Consider the following 19,106-nt stretch of genomic DNA (forward strand, 5'->3'; position numbering starts at 1 on the left):
TACAGTCCACTAGATGGAGGTGTTGAGTTTTTTTTTTTAATCCGTTAATGCACGGCAAGCCATGCATTCCATGGTCATTTGCCAAGTTATAGACAAGTTAAAACTAGTATTGCTCTTTGCAGCGCAATATTTAAAAATTAAGGTTATTTTCGTCAGTTACGGAATTATAGAATTACAGAATTATAACATTTATTTGAATTAATTATCGATCGTTTCTTCGAGAGAGAGAAAGCGAGAAAGATGACAGTTGTGTGTGTGAATTACCTGCATCTGTGCGTCTCTCTCTACAAACAATGAAGTTGTGAGTTTAGTTACATAAACAGAAATTTTACCTCTTCGTTGCTGAGGAATATAATGCAGTGATCCAGTATCTAAGCCATTTTATTAATAAAAGTAGTGGGGCAGAGTTGACAAATTTATGTTGGACTACTCCTGAACGTTTCTGTGTGCGCAGCGGGATCTCTCTCTCTCTCTCTCTCTCTCTCTCTCTCTCTCTCTCTCTCTGTGCGTCTCTCTGTGCAAGTGATGTGTGTCTGTGCGTTTGTGTGTGTCAATTAAAGCAGCAGAGCATTAATATAGAACGGTGATTAAACTGACTTGGAACTACCTGTGCATTAAACGGTTTTAATGCATATCTGCCAGCCAATCAGAATCAAGAATTCCAACAGACCATGGCCGCCAGCCACGCCATTCTCAAACTCACCGGCCTCCTCTCACTCAACCCACCGGCCGTTCCTCACTCTAGCCGCCGGCCTCCGCTCACTCTAGGCCACCGCCGCGTGTGACGCTGTGTTTCGTTGTGAAAGCGAAACTACTTTGTTTGGCCTTCCAAAAGAGGACACGACTAGAAATCAGTGGTTAAGTTGTATTTACAACACTGTTCCAGAACACTTCAACCCAAATATTTAGATGTGTGAGTCAGTGTGTTTCCTAATCCTGGTAGAGTAGACTACAATGCCGGCTGTTCTGACTCGCAGACTGTAAGTAAGTTTTTTATATTTAAAGAATTTGCCACTGATGATTCAAACGCGAGTTTTGGGGTTGTTTGTCATTTCTCCGATCACAAATGCAGACATGGTTTTATGTTACGCTCCGGCCTGACAGGGCATCACAGTATGGTAAGTTGCGTAACATTTCCGTCACACGCTTGAGGTATTCGGCCAATCACAACGCACTGGATAGCTAGCCAATCAGAGAACAACTGGCTTTTCAGACCGATGAGCTTTGTAAAAATCGACTCGTTTCAGAAAGGCGGGGCATAGAGGAGAAACAATAATGTACAGTATGTGGAAAATAATGTGTTTTTTGAACCTTAAACCGCATAAACACATTTCATTACACCAAATACACAAAATAATGTTCTTTTTAGCAACATCATATGACCCCTTTAAGGTGGACTAGACAAGAATGTAATACAAATAGTTGAGTTTGCCAGGTGCATACAACATTTATGACAGGTTTTCATGAAAGTGTCGGTCAGTTTGTCTGCTTGACAATCCTATTTTGCCCTGCAGCAATAAAATTGAAGTGAGATAAACTGAGAAATGTTTCTTTTTAGTTAAAACAGATGTTGCCAAAGTTTTCGTTTGGGGACATAATTTGAAGTTGGAAAAAGGTAATAAATTGCAATATATCGCAGAATATTGCAATATATTTAAAATCGCAATAATATTGTATCGTGACACAAGTATCGTGATAATATCGTACCGTGGGGCCTCTGGTGATTCCCACCCCTATACAGTACAGTGTTTACAGTCTAGATAAGTGTTTAAAGACACTGTTTACAGTTGAAATAGCTGATACTGTATTGAATCAGTTTCTATTTTTGTGACTTGTTGCAGTTTCTTCTTTTTTATTGGGGCATCATAACAAAATAATACAGTTGACATACAGAAACTGTCCCTTTCCCTTCCCAACTGGCCCACCTTTTTTAAAGGTTTTAAAGCCTGCAATATTACTTACATTCAGAGTTGTCTGGTTCTTTCTGGTAGGAAATTTCAGAGAAAATAAAAGAAGAATCAATTACTATAACAGATTATGTTTTTCAGATATTTGATCTTTACATGGCTTTACATATCTGCATTTATATGGGGGGAGTCGTGGCCTAATGGTTAAAGAGTCGCACTTGTAACCTTAAGGTTGCGGGTTTGGAGTCTCAGGTCCAGCAGGGATTGTAGGTGGGGGGAGTGACTAACCAGCGCTCTCTTCCACCCTCAATACCACGACTGAGGTGAGACCCTTGAGCAAGGCACCGAACCCACTGCTCCGGGTGTGTGTTCACGGTGTGTGTGTGTGTTCACTACTGTGTGTGTGCACTTGGATGGGTTAAATGCAGAGCACAAATTCCGAGTATGGGTCACCATACTTGGCCACACGTCACTTCACTTTCACTTTATCACAGGAACCATGGATATACATCAAACCATCAAAAATAAATATGTTTTCACTTGCAGTTTTCATTCAGCTGCATATACTTTGATTTCAAGAATTCCTTTGTCAAAAACATGCATTTGGGTATTTTATGTCTTGTTCATTTAACCCAACATACTCCTCATCCCAGCTTCCTCCTTCTCCCAGCTGCCATATAAGAAGGTCACTTGGCACTATGCTGACACCTACTGTATATTGTTATAGCAAAGTAGTATAACAGAAAATGTCTGCACTGCCTGAAAACATATGGTTTGCATGTTGAAATGATTTGCAAATAACAGTACAATAACAACAAAACAAGCAGTAGTTGTTTGAAAGTGCTCTGGTTTGACGCTCTGCAGGGATAACCTGCACCTGCTGGAGGAGGGTCAGGGTATACTGAGGGAGGAACTGGACGAGCGTATTGCCCGTGAAGAGTTCCGTCGCCCCCGTGAGTCTCTGCTTAACATCTGCACAGAGTTTTACAAGCACTGTGGTCCACGCCTCAAAATCCTGCAGAATGTGGCAGGAGAACCCAGAGTCACTGCTCTAGAGCTGCTGGATATCAAGTCTCATATGAGGTGAAACAAAAGCTACCTAAAGTAGTTTGAACATACAGTAGCACGATGGAGCAACCAAGTCATAGCATTTTCTAACATGTTTTACAGATTGGCAGAAGTCGCCCACTCCCTTCTCAAATTGGCCCCGTATGACACGCTGACCATGGAAAGCAGAGGACTGCGCCGCTACATCACAGAAATGTTACCCATCACCGATTGGTCGGCAGAGGCCATTCGTCCTGCCCTCATCCTCATTCTGAAGAGGCTGGATCGCATGTTTAACAAGATTCATAAGATGCCCACACTCAGGTGCGTTCACCCTCTGTGGCTCTGTGCACCAGGTATGTCCTCACGCTGATCTCTAGCCCTCCACCATCTGTGTTTTTGTATGCACTGGTGGAGCTCTGCTGGCCTCTTGAGATGTGATGGCCAGCTGCCGCTTTTGTGCTTTGTTGTTGTGCTTTGTTTTCCATTGTCTCATTATGATTTCAAAATAAAGTTGAATAAATGGTGGACTAAATGTTGTAAAGCAACAAGTATGCCTAAGAATATTATATCTTGCTTTTGTGTACATACTATGAGCTTGCTTATATTTGTGAAGTATTGTATCTAATACACTTATGCAATATACTTTTAAACTAATTAGACAGCAATATGTCATTTATCAAAAACTTACAACGTAAAGTATTCTTCCTAAAGCACTATTTTATGTAGGCATTATTTTTGTGAGTATCAGTGCAAAGATTTTTTTTTCCAGTGGCAGAAGGGATTCATTACAAAATCCCTAAAGTGACATTTCCAGAAAAAAATTAATTTAGCACAAATTTAGCATGATTGCACATAATAAACCTGCTCAAATGTGGTTTTGTGGACATATTGAAGTTTCTTCTGCATGTGGAAAACTAATACTAAAACAAATATTTTCTGAAAAACTTATATGTGCACAATTAAACTTTTGTGTGTGCATGGGAAAATGTTTTTGTGTTTTTAGTGTAAAGGTTTTCTCATGCATTCCCATTTTTTTTGTGTGTGCAGATTTATATACACAAACCAATAATTGTAATGATGTGTGAGCACAAATATTTTCCAACAAGCAGAAGAAAATGTTTTTTTTGCGTATACATTTTTCATGTGCATATACACTACTATTCCTTTAAGTTGTAATACTACTTAATAATGTTGTTTTTACTGTATTTTTGATCAAATAAATCCAGCTTTGATGAGCATAAGTGGCTTCTTTCAAAATCATCAGTCTGAATTATTTAAAACTTTTGACCTGTAATGTATTAACTTTCTAATGCACAAACAGATTTTTGTTTTTGTTTTCTCTGGAAAATTCCACTTTGTATTCTGAATTCTCTGTAATTCAGTGACTAGTGGCAGAAAACATATTGTATGATACCTTGTTGATGTCCAACTTTTAAAAGTGTGTGAGATGAATATCTCTGTGTGTTGTTTTTCAGGCGGCAGGTGGAGTGGGAGGCAGCTAGCAGTCTGATTGAAGGGATTTGTTTGACACTTCATCGGCAGCCAATCATTTCCTTCCTCCCTCACCTGCGATCTCTAATCAACGTTTGTGTCAACCTGGTGAGTCCCAAACAGCTGTTGCCGATGAGATCCTTTGTGTGATGTATATTTGTTTACATAAAGATGTATGTGTTTAGGTGATGGGGGTTGTGGGGCCATCTAGTGTGGCAGATGGACTTCCCTTGTTGCATTTGAGTCCGTACCTGTCTCCTCCTCTTCCCTTCAGTACAGCGGTTGTGCGTTTGGTTGCCATGCAGATCCAGGTATAATCTGTTTCTTTCTATAGATATCTCTATTTCTAATATGCATTTCAGTTCATTGATACAGTATATTTTTGGGCATATGGTGAATGTCTTCCTCCAATTCTAGGCTTTAAAGGATGACTTCCCACTCAGTCATGTGATCTCCCCCTTCACCAATCAGGAGAGACGAGAAGGGATGCTGCTTAACCTCTTGATTCCATTTGTATTGACTGTGGGCGCAGGGAGTAAAGGTCTGCCTTAGAGAACAAACAGAACCTCAAAGTCATAATGCAATTGGATGTAATTTACAATGTTTATTTATGTTTTTCCTTTACAGACAGCCCTCATCTGGAGCAGCCAGAGGTATTTCTACTTTTGCAGACAGTCATTAACATCCTGTTACCTCCACGCATTATCAGCACTTCCCGCAGTAAGAACTTTGTTCTGGACGCATCCCCTGCCCACTGCTCCACCCCAGGGGACACTGGGAAAGACCTGCGTAGAGAGGGACTGGTAGTGTGGCAGATGGACTTCCCTTGTTGCATCTAAGTCCATACCTGTCTCCTCCTCTTCCCTTCAGTACAGCAGTTGTGCGTTTGGTTGCCATGCAGATCCAGGTATAATCTGTTTCTTTCTATAGATATCTCTATTTCTAATATGCATTTCAGTTCATTGATACAGTATATTTTTGGGCATATGGTGAATGTCTTCCTCCAATTCTAGGCTTTAAAGGATGACTTCCCACTCAGTCATGTGATCTCCCCCTTCACCAATCAGGAGAGACGAGAAGGGATGCTGCTTAACCTCTTGATTCCATTTGTATTGACTGTGGGCGCAGGGAGTAAAGGTCTGCCTTAGAGAACAAACAGAACCTCAAAGTCATAATGCAATTGGATGTAATTTACAATGTTTATTTATGTTTTTCCTTTACAGACAGCCCTCATCTGGAGCAGCCAGAGGTATTTCTACTTTTGCAGACAGTCATTAACATCCTGTTACCTCCACGCATTATCAGCACTTCCCGCAGTAAGAACTTTGTTCTGGACGCATCCCCTGCCCACTGCTCCACCCCAGGGGACACTGGGAAAGACCTGCGTAGAGAGGGACTGGCTGAATCCACCAGCCAAGCAGCTTATCTTGGTACTAGAGCCTTGGAGACGGTTGGATGGTGTGATATAAGATTTATTTTTTTAAAGATGTCTGTACATTTTTTTTTTTTTTTCTTTTAATCTGCTCTTTCTAGCTCTGAAGGTGGTCTTAGTCTGCTTTGAGCGACAGTTGGGTAATCAATGGTACAAGCTGAGTCTGCAGGTCAAGGAAATGGCCCTGCGTAAAGTTGGTGGTTTGGCTTTCTGGGATTTTATTGACTTCATAGTGCGCACAAGAATTCCAATCTTCATTCTATTGCGCCCCTTCATACAATGCAAGGTGGGCGGATTTTGAGGATATGTACTACCTTTTTGAACTCTCTATTAGTGGTTGACCGATATGGGTTTTTAATAGCCAATGCCGATATATAGAAGGGTGGCTGATATAGAGCTGATGTATATGATATCACACATTTACTTTAAGTTAGTAAATAACACATGCACCTCTGCTACACTAAAATTACTACTTATTTTATAATTTAAAGTCACCATGAAATAGAAACTGACAACTGTAAAATTGTCACAATGGAATATTGTAGTGTATATTATTAATTAGCAAACAACAATGATGCAATCAAGTGAGTCTTTTAACCACTATCAGTTCACACCGTTTGTATCCTGTGCACAGATGGACCATCACACAACATTAATCAGTCGTCACAATTCCGAATATTGGCCAATTTATCAGCCTTGGCAATATATCAGTTGCTCATTTGTTTCTATCTATGGTCCTTTTTTCTGCCAGCTGTGTATACTTCTGCAAGATTGATATTCATGAAAAAGTCTATGTCTCTACTTTCAGCTGTTGACCCAGCCAGCTGAGTCTCAGGAGGAGATCACGGCCCGTCACCATATTGCAGAGCAACTAGAGCGTCGTTTCATCCCACGGTCCCTCTGCAAGAGCTCTCTGTTTGCTGAGTTCAGCAACGAGCTCAAGATCCTGAAAGAGGCTGTGCATAGTGGCTCTGGTGAGAACTGGCTTAATCGGTATATTACCTACAAAACAAAAGTTAACCTACCTATTGTTGGAAACTCAGACTACGTTTACACGACAACAATGTAGTCAAAAACTGAAAAGTTTTTCCCTTGCGTTTTTAAAAAGTTTCACGTATACACGACAACATTTTCAAAACGATTCACGTTTACACATATCCGCGAAAACGGCCAAAAACGCTGTATTACGTATGCCAGGCCAGTAGTTGGTGCTGTCACCTTGTTAGTAAATAGTACCTGTTGCCGTGTGTATATGATGCGTCTCCACTGTTGGTTGTAATATTGGTGAAGTAAATCCACACTTTGCTGAAGAAGCGTTAGCAAACTCTTAAACAGCAACAACAGTACCATGTACTCCGCCATTGTTGTGTATGTTTGTTCGTGCTTGCCTTTAGCATGAAGAAGCAGCATCTCTGTCACTGTCGGCAGTCGGCATCCTCTCTGACTGACGGAGCGGACGAGGGCGCAGGCGCAATCATCAAACATATTTCAAAGGAAGCCGGCGCCACGGTCCTGACCGCATCACTGTCTTTACTGGGTGTTTTAGGGAATATTTGTATTTTGTACATGCGATTGGATTAGCTATTAATGTGGTGGACTGTCATGATTTTGCCTAATGCAGGATACTAATGAATGATGCGCATCAGAGGGGATTTAGAAGTGGGTATACGCAAAGCCGACTAATAAAGAAGTGGGTATACGCCGTATACCTGCGTATACCCTCCACTACACCACTGGATATAAGTGTACATGGCTTATATGTCCAAAAAAGTATTACATAATATATAATATATTATATAATATGATAATTATAAGTAATATATAAAGATATATTTGTATAGGCTAGATATATATGTTAATATATGAAATTGTTCCAATTATGAAAATGTTTCCAATGTTTTACTTCCTATAACAATATATTTCATACATGTAAATGTTAAATATATGTACATATATTACATTTGCGTATGGGTTAGACCAATGACCTCTTGTCTGATCTGGATTCTTGTCCAAACAACCCATCTGCACGACACTATAATCTAAATCTACCAATCTCATTCAAGGTCAGGATAAACCTAAACAACTAAATCTCAAAAGGACCCTGAGTTACACTAGTTCTAAAGGGTGATTATGTGATATGGGACAATGAACTTACTTGATAGCAAGGGTTACTAGTGCTACCACAGAATACAACTCCACAAGATAGTGTTTTAATAACATCAGTCAACCCTTTGTATGCATGTGGAAATTAATCACCCTTGAAGAGAGGACATAAGGGCAAGGGTCAAGGGGTAGTAGAATCCAAAATTAACTATTATTTTACCACTCTGCGCGCATCCCCTGACATGCTCTCGTGCATGAAGAAGCAGCATCTCTGTCACTGTCGGCAGTCGGCATCCTCTCTGACTGACGGAGCGGACGAGGGCGCAGGCGCAATCATCAAACATATTTCAAAGGAAGCCGGCGCCACGGTCCTGACCGCATCACTGTCTTTACTGGGTGTTTTTAGGGAATATTTGTTTTTGTTTTTTACACGCGATTGGATTAGCTATTCATGTGGTGGACTGTCATGACTTTGCCTAATGCAGGACACTAATGAATGATGCGCATCAGAGGGGATTTAGAAGTGGGTACACCACTACACCACTACACCACTGCGTACTACACACGCTCATAACGTCACCGTTTTCAAAGATTCCCGTTTTGGGTGTAAACACGGAAACGACAACGGTGGCGTTTTCAAAAACTTGCACTTTGAAACCTGTTTTCAAAAATGACCGTTTTCAGTCCCCAAAATGCCGTTGTCGTTTAAACAAACAGGCAAAACGCATAAAAAGTTTCCCATTTTTGCCTGAAAATGTCATGTAAACGGCCCCTCGGAAGTGAAGGCCAGGAGACTCTTGGGTGTCATTGTAGTTTATGTACATTTAGGGGGCAGTGCTTAGAAATCGAGACAAAGCACCTGGGTGACGACCTTAAACAAAGCATGCAAATGAAGTATTCAGGTGTAGCAACCTGTCCCATTTCACCAGTCCTAATCCAATCAGCATAACTACTCGAAAACTGGGGCAAAGGCACCAAGAGCCATTACAAACAAAAAGTGAGAGTCTCTGTACACCAAATACACAAAATAATGTTCAATAAGAGAAGAGGAACTGGCAGGAACCTCTTGCTACAAACTTTGTTCAACAGAAGCAATCATCTTATGTCATCATCTTTACCATAAATGCTAAATACAATGTATTTCACCTTAGTTTTTCAGGTGATTGTTTGTCGGGACATAGGATCAGTAGATCTAAGACAGATTCTTAAATTTGTAATCCCACACTATCTCTCAGTAAAATTGGTCACACTTTGAACTACGTTCCTGAAGCCCCCCCAACAGTGCACAATTTGCAAGTCTACTTAATCACACCTGATTCGGGTCATCAGCTCATTAGTAGAGATTTCAAGACCTGAAATGGGTGTGTCAGAAATGCAAAATGTGCAGTCTACATGGACGTGATTTTGTGTCAGGTATTCAGGTTTTGTGATTTAACCTGGGGTTACAACTGTACTTTATCAAAGACTATAGAAATACAAAGACGTTTCACTCTTATACTTATGAATGGGAGAAACTGCAACGCGTAATATGGCAGAATAGTCCCGCCTTCTAAATGAAAGAGCCAATCGCTGATTGGTCAAGTCGTTGCTTCACTGCAGTGGCTGTTAGAAGCTCCGGTTCCCATAGAAACCTGAGGCTAGAGCAGCCAATGCGCATGCGCAATCATAAGTGCGTTATAGCTGCGCATGCGCATTGGCTGGTCTAGCCTGAAAAATAAGCCTTTTTAATACTATTTGAGCATGAGAACCAACATTAATGGGGCAGTTAATTTCAGTTTTTGTTGCTGATTTGAAATGTGTAATTTAATTGTGAGTTCAGTGAGCAGTTTTTGAGATTTCAGGATTCCCCCATTTATTTAAATAGGACTTGGTCTTGTATGAGCTCCTGGGAGGTGTTCGAAATATGGCCGCCGAGTGAACAGACTTTCCTTGAAAGGGACTTTGACTTTATTTCTCCCCGTTTTTCAGCATACCAAGGAAAGACGTCCATCAGTACTGTTGGCACATCCACCTCTGCATACAGGTTGAGTCTGGCCACCATGTCCCGCTCCAACACCGGTACAGGAACTGTCTGGGAGCAGGAGAGCCAACCTTCACGCCAGCCCTCACAGGACACACTCAGTCGTACCGATGAGGAGGAGGAGGAAAGTGTGTGATTCATCCTCTTTGGTTCCTCTCAAAACACTCATTTACTCACCCTCATGTCATTCCAAATGACATCACTTTCTTTATAAACCTGTTCATTTAAAAGATCTGACTTAAAAGAACAGTCTGTTCATGAATATATATGTGACATATATTAATGCATGAATGGACATACATAAAATTTTGTAGCAGATCTAGACAGGTGGAGCTGGGGGAGGTGGAGGGTTTCAGAGCAACTGAGTACGCTGCAGGACCAGCTTACAGCGAATACTAAACCAGACTATTTAAATGTTGAGCAAGCAATCTTATTGGCTGCAGAATCAGCTTGTGCCATATAGTAAATTATATTATTGCTAAGAGTGCATGTAAAGGACCTACTGTATCAGCCTGCGTTATCTAGAGGTTCATGACTGAAATATTTTTTTATTCTTTTTTTAACAATGATTTCAAGCAGCATAAGTTTAAAATAAAATTGATGGGTTTTATTGCTGAGGAATTTTATAGATGCACCTGCTAATGTTATTGTTGAATGATCCATATTACTGCTTACTCTATCGCTTTCAGATGACTCCGTCAGCATCCCCAGCGTGGTAAGTGAGCACGAAGCTTTCCTCCCCAGGCTCATTTCCCAGCGGCGTTTCTCCAGTCACGCCACAGGGTTAGCTGCCAGTCAGCCTGAACCAAGCATGAGCACCATGCTGCCCAGTCACAGGTAAACAGACACCCCTCTTCACAACTAAAGCTCATTCAGACCGAAAACTGTCTATAACAACCTTATTTATCCAATCTTACCATATCTTTCCCTTTAAGAGAGGGCTGATCTACAGCTGGGGGGTTGCATGTCTCTCTTATTATTCCCCTAATCTTGTTCCCTGCCCAACTCTACAGTGAACCCAATGTGCTAGATGAATCCCAGGGGCTTCTGGAGGAGGGTAACCTGTCTAGGTACAGTGTCACGGCCCTGTGTGTGCAGTGTCTCACCGTCTGTGTGCCAGGGCTGGGCCTGCCTTCCCTGTTCATCACATCCAACTTAATTCCTCACTAGGATCTCTCTCTTTCTCTTCTCATCCACTCCAAGTCACTATTTCTTTCGGTCTTTTTTTTTCTCTCTTGGCTAGGGACAATGATTATCACTTTGTGGTACTCATGTCATCTCCAGTGAGCCTCATGGTGTCATGGTGTCCACTCATGTTTCAGGCTTTTTGCTGCTCAAATTGGAGTTCTTCTCTGGGGGGCCAATCTGTGGGGCTGGGAAGTATGGTCTAGCAGGTGTAAAGTAGATAATTAGACATGAAGAAATGTCTTTTTTCTGATCTGACATCAGATGAATCTGACAAATTCTTGTACAAAAATGGCTTAGTTTATATTGGATGTTCACATCCTCTTGCTCACACTGCTATACCAGCTTCTCTACTCCCCTTAGTTTTTTGTGGATGACATTGCAGGTTCTGTCCTGCGATTCATGCTTTCTTGATTCGTCCCTGTCCCTGTGTTTGATTGGTAGAGGGCTATGGACTAATGGGGATTTGTGGATGGGACACATTTCCTTTTAACTCTCCAATTAATCAGGAGGATTTAACAGGGATTGTGTTCAGCTCTTCGGGCAGTTCGAGCTCATCAGCTCTGTTTGTGTGTCTGTCCTTTGGTTTTATTCTGCAGGGTTGCCAGCGTGCAGAGTGAACCAGGACAGCAGACTCTGCTAATCCAGCCACCTCTTGGTCGTAAGAGAGGACTTAGGCAGGTGAGCGCTCAGAACACAGTCTTATTTTTTGCATTTGGTGTATTATGTCAAGGCATAAAATTGAGGCACTGTGTCTTGTAGCTACGGCGACCTCTGCTGTCTATACAGAGGGTGCAGGACGAGTCTCGTGGACGTCACGGAGCCAGACTCTCAACAACCCGTAGGAGCATTCAGCCTAAGAGTAAACCACTCGACAGGAGTGTGTGTCGTTTGTGTAATTACATTAAAAAAGAAAATGAATATGAGTGGGGATTATGTGTATAAGTATATGTTTATAGCATGGATAATATCATATCTGTGTGTATCATTATCGGTAAGTTATTGTACACAACATAAAAACCCTTCATTTCAGTCTTTAAAGCATTTCTATGAATTCCTTTTTGTTTATAGACAAACCTTTTAGTTTTGCTTTGTGGATGTCAGCAGATCTAATGCCTAGTATAATAAATAATAAATATATTAATGTAATATACACAAATAAATTACATTATTATGAATAATAATACAAATAGAAATATTTATGATTGCAAAATCTGAGATGTTAAGAATTATACAGCAGACTGCATATATAAAAATTACATATCAGTATCCACTCTAAATGCATAATTAGTCAAATAAAATTTGACTTTTTAACTTAATTTAATTATTATATTATTTTATGCTATTTTGGTGGGCATAATATATACAAAGACATTCCTAAAATACACAATGTATAATTTTTAATACATTTTCAACTTCGAATCTTCTTTCAAAATCTATGAAATGTTAATTTTACATGGCTTAAATCCACTGAATAGTACTTTTGAGACGTCAATATTTTGTAATATTTTATCAAAACCGACAAAGACTTCCCAGCAAAAGGCAGATAGTTTGGAGATAATATTAAAGGTCCTTCTGCCACCAGGAGTAGGCCTTTTTTTTTTTTTGAAAAAGCATTGACCAAATTAATAATGTAGAGGCATTAGAAAGCCATGTTCCAAATCTGATATGGTTTTATAGGGTTAAGTACATCCACTGTGAAGAACCAGATAGAGTTTCTTATAGTTCAAACTGTAGTGCATAGTGCTAACAAAAACGATGTTATGAATTTGATTCCCAGGAAACTGCATGAAGTAATAGTGTATACTAATGAATTTCTAGAGTCTAATGAATCTGTCATCTTTTCTTCAGCTCACAGTGACCAAAAGAGGTCTGTCACTTTCACCGAGACCCAGCAGGAACCGGCTGGCAGATCTCCCACTGCTACTCCCAGCCCCAGCAGCGGTTTACCAGGGGTCACAGAGGTCGGGAGGCTGAGCCATGCTCCATCAGAGTCCTCATCACCTAGCATCAATACTGCCCAGCACAAACCAGCATGGCCACAGGTCTGATTTTACCCACTGTCAGTCATAAGAGCACATTGTTTGAATGAAAGCTTGCAGAGTTGTTGCTTAAACACATGCTTAAGTCTATATGCAGCTAATGAAAATATGTTGTAAGAGCATTTTGATATCATTCCCATTAAGTAATGAAACAGAAATGCTATTTCTGAATGTTAAAAATGTTTGGGTGCATTGCGTGAGTGTTTAAAATTGAATGTAGCCATTTATACCTCTGAATCTGACACTTGCTTTATTTACTCCTCTCAGTATGAGAATAAAGACCAGGGGAATGTAAGAAGCAGTCTTTCTCCAACCCCCTCTGCTGCCTCAAGCTCCACTTCTAGAGCCTGCTCCCCTCTTCCTCCTCCCCTCCCCATCCTGAGTACACCATCCCGACTGGCCCCAACCCAGATCAGAGAAAGCCCAGAGGACGAAGAGACCACTGGGCTTCTGCAAAACACAGACACCTCCTCTAGTGCAGGAGAGGACCGTGGCACGGAGAACCCACTCCTGACCTCGCTGCTCACACCCCACGCTCTCTCTCCGCTCCCCCTGTCCCCTGTTGACCTGGATCTGGACGAGTCTCACGTGTGAGAATGTCCAGCTTCAGGATACTGTGCTAGTTTAACAGGAAGTGGAAAAAGAAATCCTGTGATCAGATTTCTTGAATAACTTTTTTTTGTAAACTCTTGACAACGGAGTTAAAGCATATTAAGCTATCATGGGACATCCTTTGCAATTAATAGACACATTTATGAAGCACTCTGCATAATTCTAAACACCAATGAAGCTAATTAACATTAATGTACCATTCAGTCTTTAGTGAGATAAATTACGTAATTTTAAATCAAATAAGATAAGCATTCTGTGAAAATTATAACTACAAAAACGATGTAATTATATAGATGTATTCTAAATATTTGTCATCTATTCAAGTATTTATTTAGAGGATTATATAAAAATAGATATTTAGAATAAATATTATAAATGCTTTATTTTCAGAAATATAAAGATACTTGTATAATATTGTTGCCAAATATTTGTTTGCAAAGACAAATTCAAAGCACCTGCCAAATTTCAGCAGAAACAAAATAAGAAAAAAACTGAAAACAATTAAATATTATAAATATTTAAATACATATATATAAGTATATTTAAATAGAAATATTCTAAGTATCTTCCCGGCTGTTCTCCTGATTATGTTGGTGTTGATTCTTCTGTTAACCTCAGTGTAATTCAACTAATGCTTAAACTGACTATAAAATACACTATACTGTAAACTTTTTTTTTTTTTTTTCAGAATTCTTCTATATAACATTCTGTGTTAAAATAGTCACTAGAGTATTAATTGAATGTCTCACACCCTTGTACAGTGCCGCCCACTAATATTGGCACCCTTGGTAAATATGAGCAAAGGTGGCTGTGAAAATAAATCTGCATTGTTTATCTTTTTGATCTTTCATTCAAAAAATTCACAAAATTCTAAACTTTCGTATAAGTAAAACAATTGAAAGTGGGGGGAAACTCACATTATGAAATAAATGTTTTTCTCCAATGCATGTTGGCTACCATTATTGGCACCCCTAGAAATTCTTGTGAGTAAAATCTCTGAAGTATATTCCTATTCATATTTAAATTTTTTTAGCACACCAGGGTGATTATGAATATCAAATTGTCCAGCCATGACTTCCTGTTCCACAGGATTATAAATATGAAGAACACAAAAATTCCCGTAATCATCGATCACACGGAGTAAAACCAAAGAATATAGTTCTGATGTACAGAACAAGATTGTTGAGCTTCACAAAATAGAAGGTGGCTGTAAGAAAATAACTAAAGCATTGAAAATCCTCATTTCCAAAATCAGGGCAATAATTAAGAAGTTCCATTCAACTAAAGATGTTACCAATCTGCCTGGAAGAGAACATGTGTCTATATCGTCCTAATGTACAGTGAGGAGAGTTTGAGTGGCCAAAGACTCTCTAAGGATCACAGCTGGAGAATTGCAGAGTAGTTGAATCTTGGGGTCAGAAATCCCCAAAAAATTTGAAAAAATCAAACAGCCCCTACATCACCACGTTGTTCAAATGGGTTTCAAGAAAAAAAACTCCTGGCTCATCCAGAAACAAACTCTAGCATATTCAGTTGTCAGACACGACTAGAACTTCAAACGGGACTTGCTTCTATGGTCAGATGATGAAACATAAAAAAAAGTTTTTTTGGCAGCAAACCCACCAGATGGGTTTGGTGCAAACAGGGATAAAAAGTACCCCATGTCCACATTTAAATATACTGCTGGATCTTTAATGTTGTGGGCCTGTTTTTCTGCCGGAATCCATCATGGATTCTATCAAATACCAACAGATAAAAAATCTAAACCCGACTGCCTTTGTAAGGAATCTTATAATGGGCCATGTTTGGATCTTCCATCAAGACAATGATCCAAAGCAAACATCAACATCTACACAAAAATGTGTCACTGGGTACAAAATGAAGCTTCTGCCATGGCTGTCTCAGTTCCCCGACCTGAACCCTATAGAAAATGATTGGGGTGAACTGAAGTGAAGAAGCACCAACATGGAGCTGGTATGCTGGATGTTCTGGAGTGATTCTGGATGAAGGAATGGTCTCTGATCTCTTGTCAAGTGTTCTCCAAACTCATCAGGTATTACAGGAGAAAACTCAGAGCTGCTATTTTAGGAAAAGGATGTTGCAATAATTGGGTGCCAATAACCATGGCCAACGTGAACTAGAGAAGAACTTTTATTTCATAATGTGAGTTTCCCCCACTTTCCATTGTTTTACTTCAATGAAAGGTTAGAATTTTGTACATTTTTTTAATGAAAGATCAAAAGGATAAACAATGCAGATTTATTTTCACAGCCACCTTTGTTCATATTTACCAAGTGGACGGCACTGTATTCAGAATGTGAAAGATCAGCAGGTATTATGTCTCTGTGTGCTGCTTTGCGTATATATTCATTTTTGTCTAACGTGTTGCTATCTGTTGAATTTGTTCAATAATAAATTATTTAATCCCATCATGTTGGTTTGGGCTTTTTGGTTTATTATAATTAGCATAATTACCTAATTATTTGTATTTGTGGCATTTGTGAAAGACTAATCTAATACTAACTACTAATTTTATGATTCAAAAGAACTAGACACATGATGGCAATGCAAAAGAGTTTATTTGTAGAAAATAAGCAATTCTTGGAATTTATCAGTAACAGTTTTACTTATTGGCCATAAATGTCTCAAGGAGCTTAAAAAGCCTCTCTTCTCTAGCAGCAGCTTCTCTTTCTCTCCTCTCCTCTCTTTCTCTGTAGTCCCTTTCCTGCCTTTCTTCTCTAGCCAGCATGTCTTTCTCCCATCGTTCCTGTCTCGCAAACAATTCTCGTTCCCTCCTCTCCTCCCTCTCCAGCGTCTCTCTCTCTCTCACTACTTCTCTCTCTGCAGCCCTTCGATCTCTTTCAGCATCCCTCTCTGCAGCCCGTCTGTCTCGCTCTTCTTCTCTTGCTGCAGCTCGTCTGTCTCTCTCGTCCTCTCTCTCTGAAGCTTGCCTCTCTCGTTCCTCCTGTCTCCTTTCCATCTCCCACACAGCTGTCAGCCAGTCCTCTTCCTTTCTCTGCTTGAGGGGTGGAGCATCCTGAGCAGATGAGGACACTTGGACAGGCGTGATGAAATGGTTGAGGGGGGTCTCGCAACTCAGTGCTCCATCCATGATTGCATACCACTTCCAGGTTGCAATTGATGCGTCTCCCCCAACCATACTGAGGCTTTTGAGGTCCTGCAGTAAATTATCAAAGACAAAATGATTATAGGTCAATGACAGTGTTGTGAATTAAAAAAAATAAAATTAAAACCTACATTGAACAAAATTATAGACGCAACACTTTTGTTTTTGCCCCCATTTTTCATGAGCTGAACTCAAAGGTCTAAGACTTTTTCTATGTACACAAAAGGCCTATTTCTCTCAAATATTGTTCACAAATCTGTCTAAATCTGTGTTAGTGAGCACTTCTCCTTTGCCGAGATAATCCATCCACCTCACAGGTGTGGCATATCAAGATGCTGATTAGACAGCATGATTGTTGCACAGGTGTGCCTTAGGCTGGCCACAATAAAAGGCCACTCTAAAATGTGCAGTTTTATCACACAGCACAATGCCACAGATGTCGCAAGTTTTGAGGGAACGTGCAATTGGCATGCTGACTGCAGGAATGTCCACCAGAGCTGTTGCCCGTGAATTGAATGGTCATTTCTCTACCATAAGCCGTCTCCAAAGGCGTTTCAGAGAATTTGGCAGTACATCCAACCGGCAAAACAAAAGTGTTGCGTTTATAATTTTGTTCAGTGTAGTTTAAATTGTCTACCAAGTTCTTAGAAATGTACTCTTTATATTCATGTTTGTTTCATATGGTTTTGAAAAACTTGATACTTGTCAAGATAATATTGATGCCAAATATTTGTTTGAAGAAAAAGAATGTTCAGCAGAAAAAAAAAAAATAGGTAAATGGAAAAAGTAATTAAATATTATAAATACTATAAATAATTAAATCCATATCAAATATATTTAAATAGACACATTTTAAGCAGTTTTCCATGATTATGTTGGTGTTGATTCTTCAGCGTAATTCAACATTTATATCATTTTCAATTAATCAATCATGCATCAACATTTTCCTTACATCTTGATTATAAAATCAAGACACATTAATTACATAATTATATATAAAACAGTATTTTCAATAGTTTATATATTTTATAAGATAATTTTATAATTACATTTTATTTATTTGATAAATTTATGTCTGCATGTAGGTTGCAGCACATGACTTGGCAAACATTTTTAAAATAAAGCAATGACACAATGCTTCTAAAACAACATAAAAATGATTTTTTAAATCACAAATCAATAACACATTAATGTATGTTTGAATAAATTAATAGATCCTGACAAAAAGTCCCACAATTTATGTTTGACGTAAGTTATCTTTAAGCAAAGTAATTCATTAGTATTTATACTGTATGGGATGGATTTCCACAGACATGTGACTTGCAAAGAAGCTAAATAAATGCATGCCATCACCTTATACTTCTGTTTTAGATTCTCCCACTTCTTTCGAACCCATGCAGGCGTCACTTTCCCCACCAGCTGTTTCTCCTTCACATACAGCCTGTAGATTGACAGATAGATCAACAGCATCAAATAAACACGTGTACCTGACCAGGCATAACAGCACTCAGTGAAGTCAAGACTGAATTTACTCACTCGAAGGCTTTGATGGCTGCATTTCTCCTGCCTGTAAACAAACTGTTGTTACTGACTCTCCATACAATCAGATCTGCCGTGTTGGCATCAGTCCCTAAATGCACAGAGACGACTGGTAAACATATCTGCCTTTGACCACCACTTGAAAATGGAATAAATCACATACATTGACAAATTCGCGATATTGTTGAATCAGCATGCCGTTACTGTTGCAGAATTACGTTTTGGGAAGTGAGGAAGGTAATAAAAAATAAAAATCAGGCTACTCATAAACCGATACATTTTGCTGTAAAACGTGTTACTTGCATTTAAAGACTCCATCCTCTGAGTCCATTTTAATTTTTTGTGTTGTTTAGCATTGTGTTTTCTTCTCCTGTCCTTTTGCTCCTGTGGGTGAGAATGAATTACAACGTACTGGCGCCCCCTAGCGTAAACTACAACACGTTTGTTGTTTTCCGTTAAAGGTGAATCACAAATTCTCCCATGCAATGCTTGAAATAGGTAGGATTCGAAAATTATTTGAATTCTTTATGCTTTTCATTTTTACAGTAGGTGGTGGTGTAATGATTTTGTCGAGGATTTTGTCTAACAGGGGCGCTGT

General features: G+C 39.5%; 2 protein-coding genes across 2 annotated transcripts in view; one reads left to right on the forward strand and one right to left on the reverse strand.

Annotated features, from left to right (window-relative positions):
• Nucleotides 1-14,124, forward strand: part of unc80 (unc-80 homolog (C. elegans)) — a 74,461-nt gene extending 60,337 nt beyond the window's left edge. The window contains exons 50-64 of the mRNA XM_016486607.1: nucleotides 2,772-2,990; nucleotides 3,078-3,278; nucleotides 4,433-4,556; nucleotides 4,634-4,759; nucleotides 4,866-4,989; nucleotides 5,672-5,878; nucleotides 5,982-6,166; nucleotides 6,689-6,854; nucleotides 9,952-10,131; nucleotides 10,693-10,840; nucleotides 11,017-11,073; nucleotides 11,788-11,869; nucleotides 11,951-12,068; nucleotides 13,040-13,233; nucleotides 13,498-14,124. Coding sequence (XP_016342093.1) covers nucleotides 2,772-2,990; nucleotides 3,078-3,278; nucleotides 4,433-4,556; nucleotides 4,634-4,759; nucleotides 4,866-4,989; nucleotides 5,672-5,878; nucleotides 5,982-6,166; nucleotides 6,689-6,854; nucleotides 9,952-10,131; nucleotides 10,693-10,840; nucleotides 11,017-11,073; nucleotides 11,788-11,869; nucleotides 11,951-12,068; nucleotides 13,040-13,233; nucleotides 13,498-13,824 — 2,458 coding nt within the window. The 3' untranslated portion in view covers nucleotides 13,825-14,124. The remainder of the gene's footprint in view (nucleotides 1-2,771; nucleotides 2,991-3,077; nucleotides 3,279-4,432; nucleotides 4,557-4,633; nucleotides 4,760-4,865; nucleotides 4,990-5,671; nucleotides 5,879-5,981; nucleotides 6,167-6,688; nucleotides 6,855-9,951; nucleotides 10,132-10,692; nucleotides 10,841-11,016; nucleotides 11,074-11,787; nucleotides 11,870-11,950; nucleotides 12,069-13,039; nucleotides 13,234-13,497) is intronic.
• Nucleotides 14,125-16,409: 2,285 nt separating this feature from the next.
• On the reverse strand, nucleotides 16,410-18,926 carry LOC107688823 (vicilin-like seed storage protein At2g18540). The gene is made up of 4 exons (XM_016486604.1): nucleotides 18,812-18,926; nucleotides 18,506-18,599; nucleotides 18,323-18,410; nucleotides 16,410-17,020 (listed from the first exon to the last, which is right to left on the reverse strand). The coding sequence occupies exons 1-4, from the start codon at nucleotides 18,837-18,839 to the stop codon at nucleotides 16,466-16,468; spliced, it is 765 nt and encodes a 254-aa protein (XP_016342090.1). The 5' UTR covers nucleotides 18,840-18,926; the 3' UTR covers nucleotides 16,410-16,465.
• Nucleotides 18,927-19,106: the final 180 nt, after the last annotated feature.

This window comes from Sinocyclocheilus anshuiensis, unplaced genomic scaffold (assembly GCF_001515605.1).
Source record: "Sinocyclocheilus anshuiensis isolate Anshui unplaced genomic scaffold, SAMN03320099.WGS_v1.1 scaffold101, whole genome shotgun sequence".
NCBI classification, from domain to species: Eukaryota; Metazoa; Chordata; class Actinopteri; order Cypriniformes; family Cyprinidae; genus Sinocyclocheilus; species Sinocyclocheilus anshuiensis.

What these genes read in the sequence shown, in the direction of transcription:
- LOC107688823 (XM_016486604.1), bottom strand. Translation starts at nt 18,839, where the DNA reads ATGGACTCAGAGGATGGAGTCTTTAAAT. An exon ending in GCAGCCATCAAAGCCTTCGA is followed by an intron (nt 18,411 to 18,505) that starts GTGAGTAAATTC and finishes GTCAATCTACAG; the next exon opens with GCTGTATGTGAAGGAGAAAC. An exon ending in ATCTAAAACAGAAGTATAAG is followed by an intron (nt 17,021 to 18,322) that starts GTGATGGCATGC and finishes AATTTACTGCAG; the next exon opens with GACCTCAAAAGCCTCAGTAT.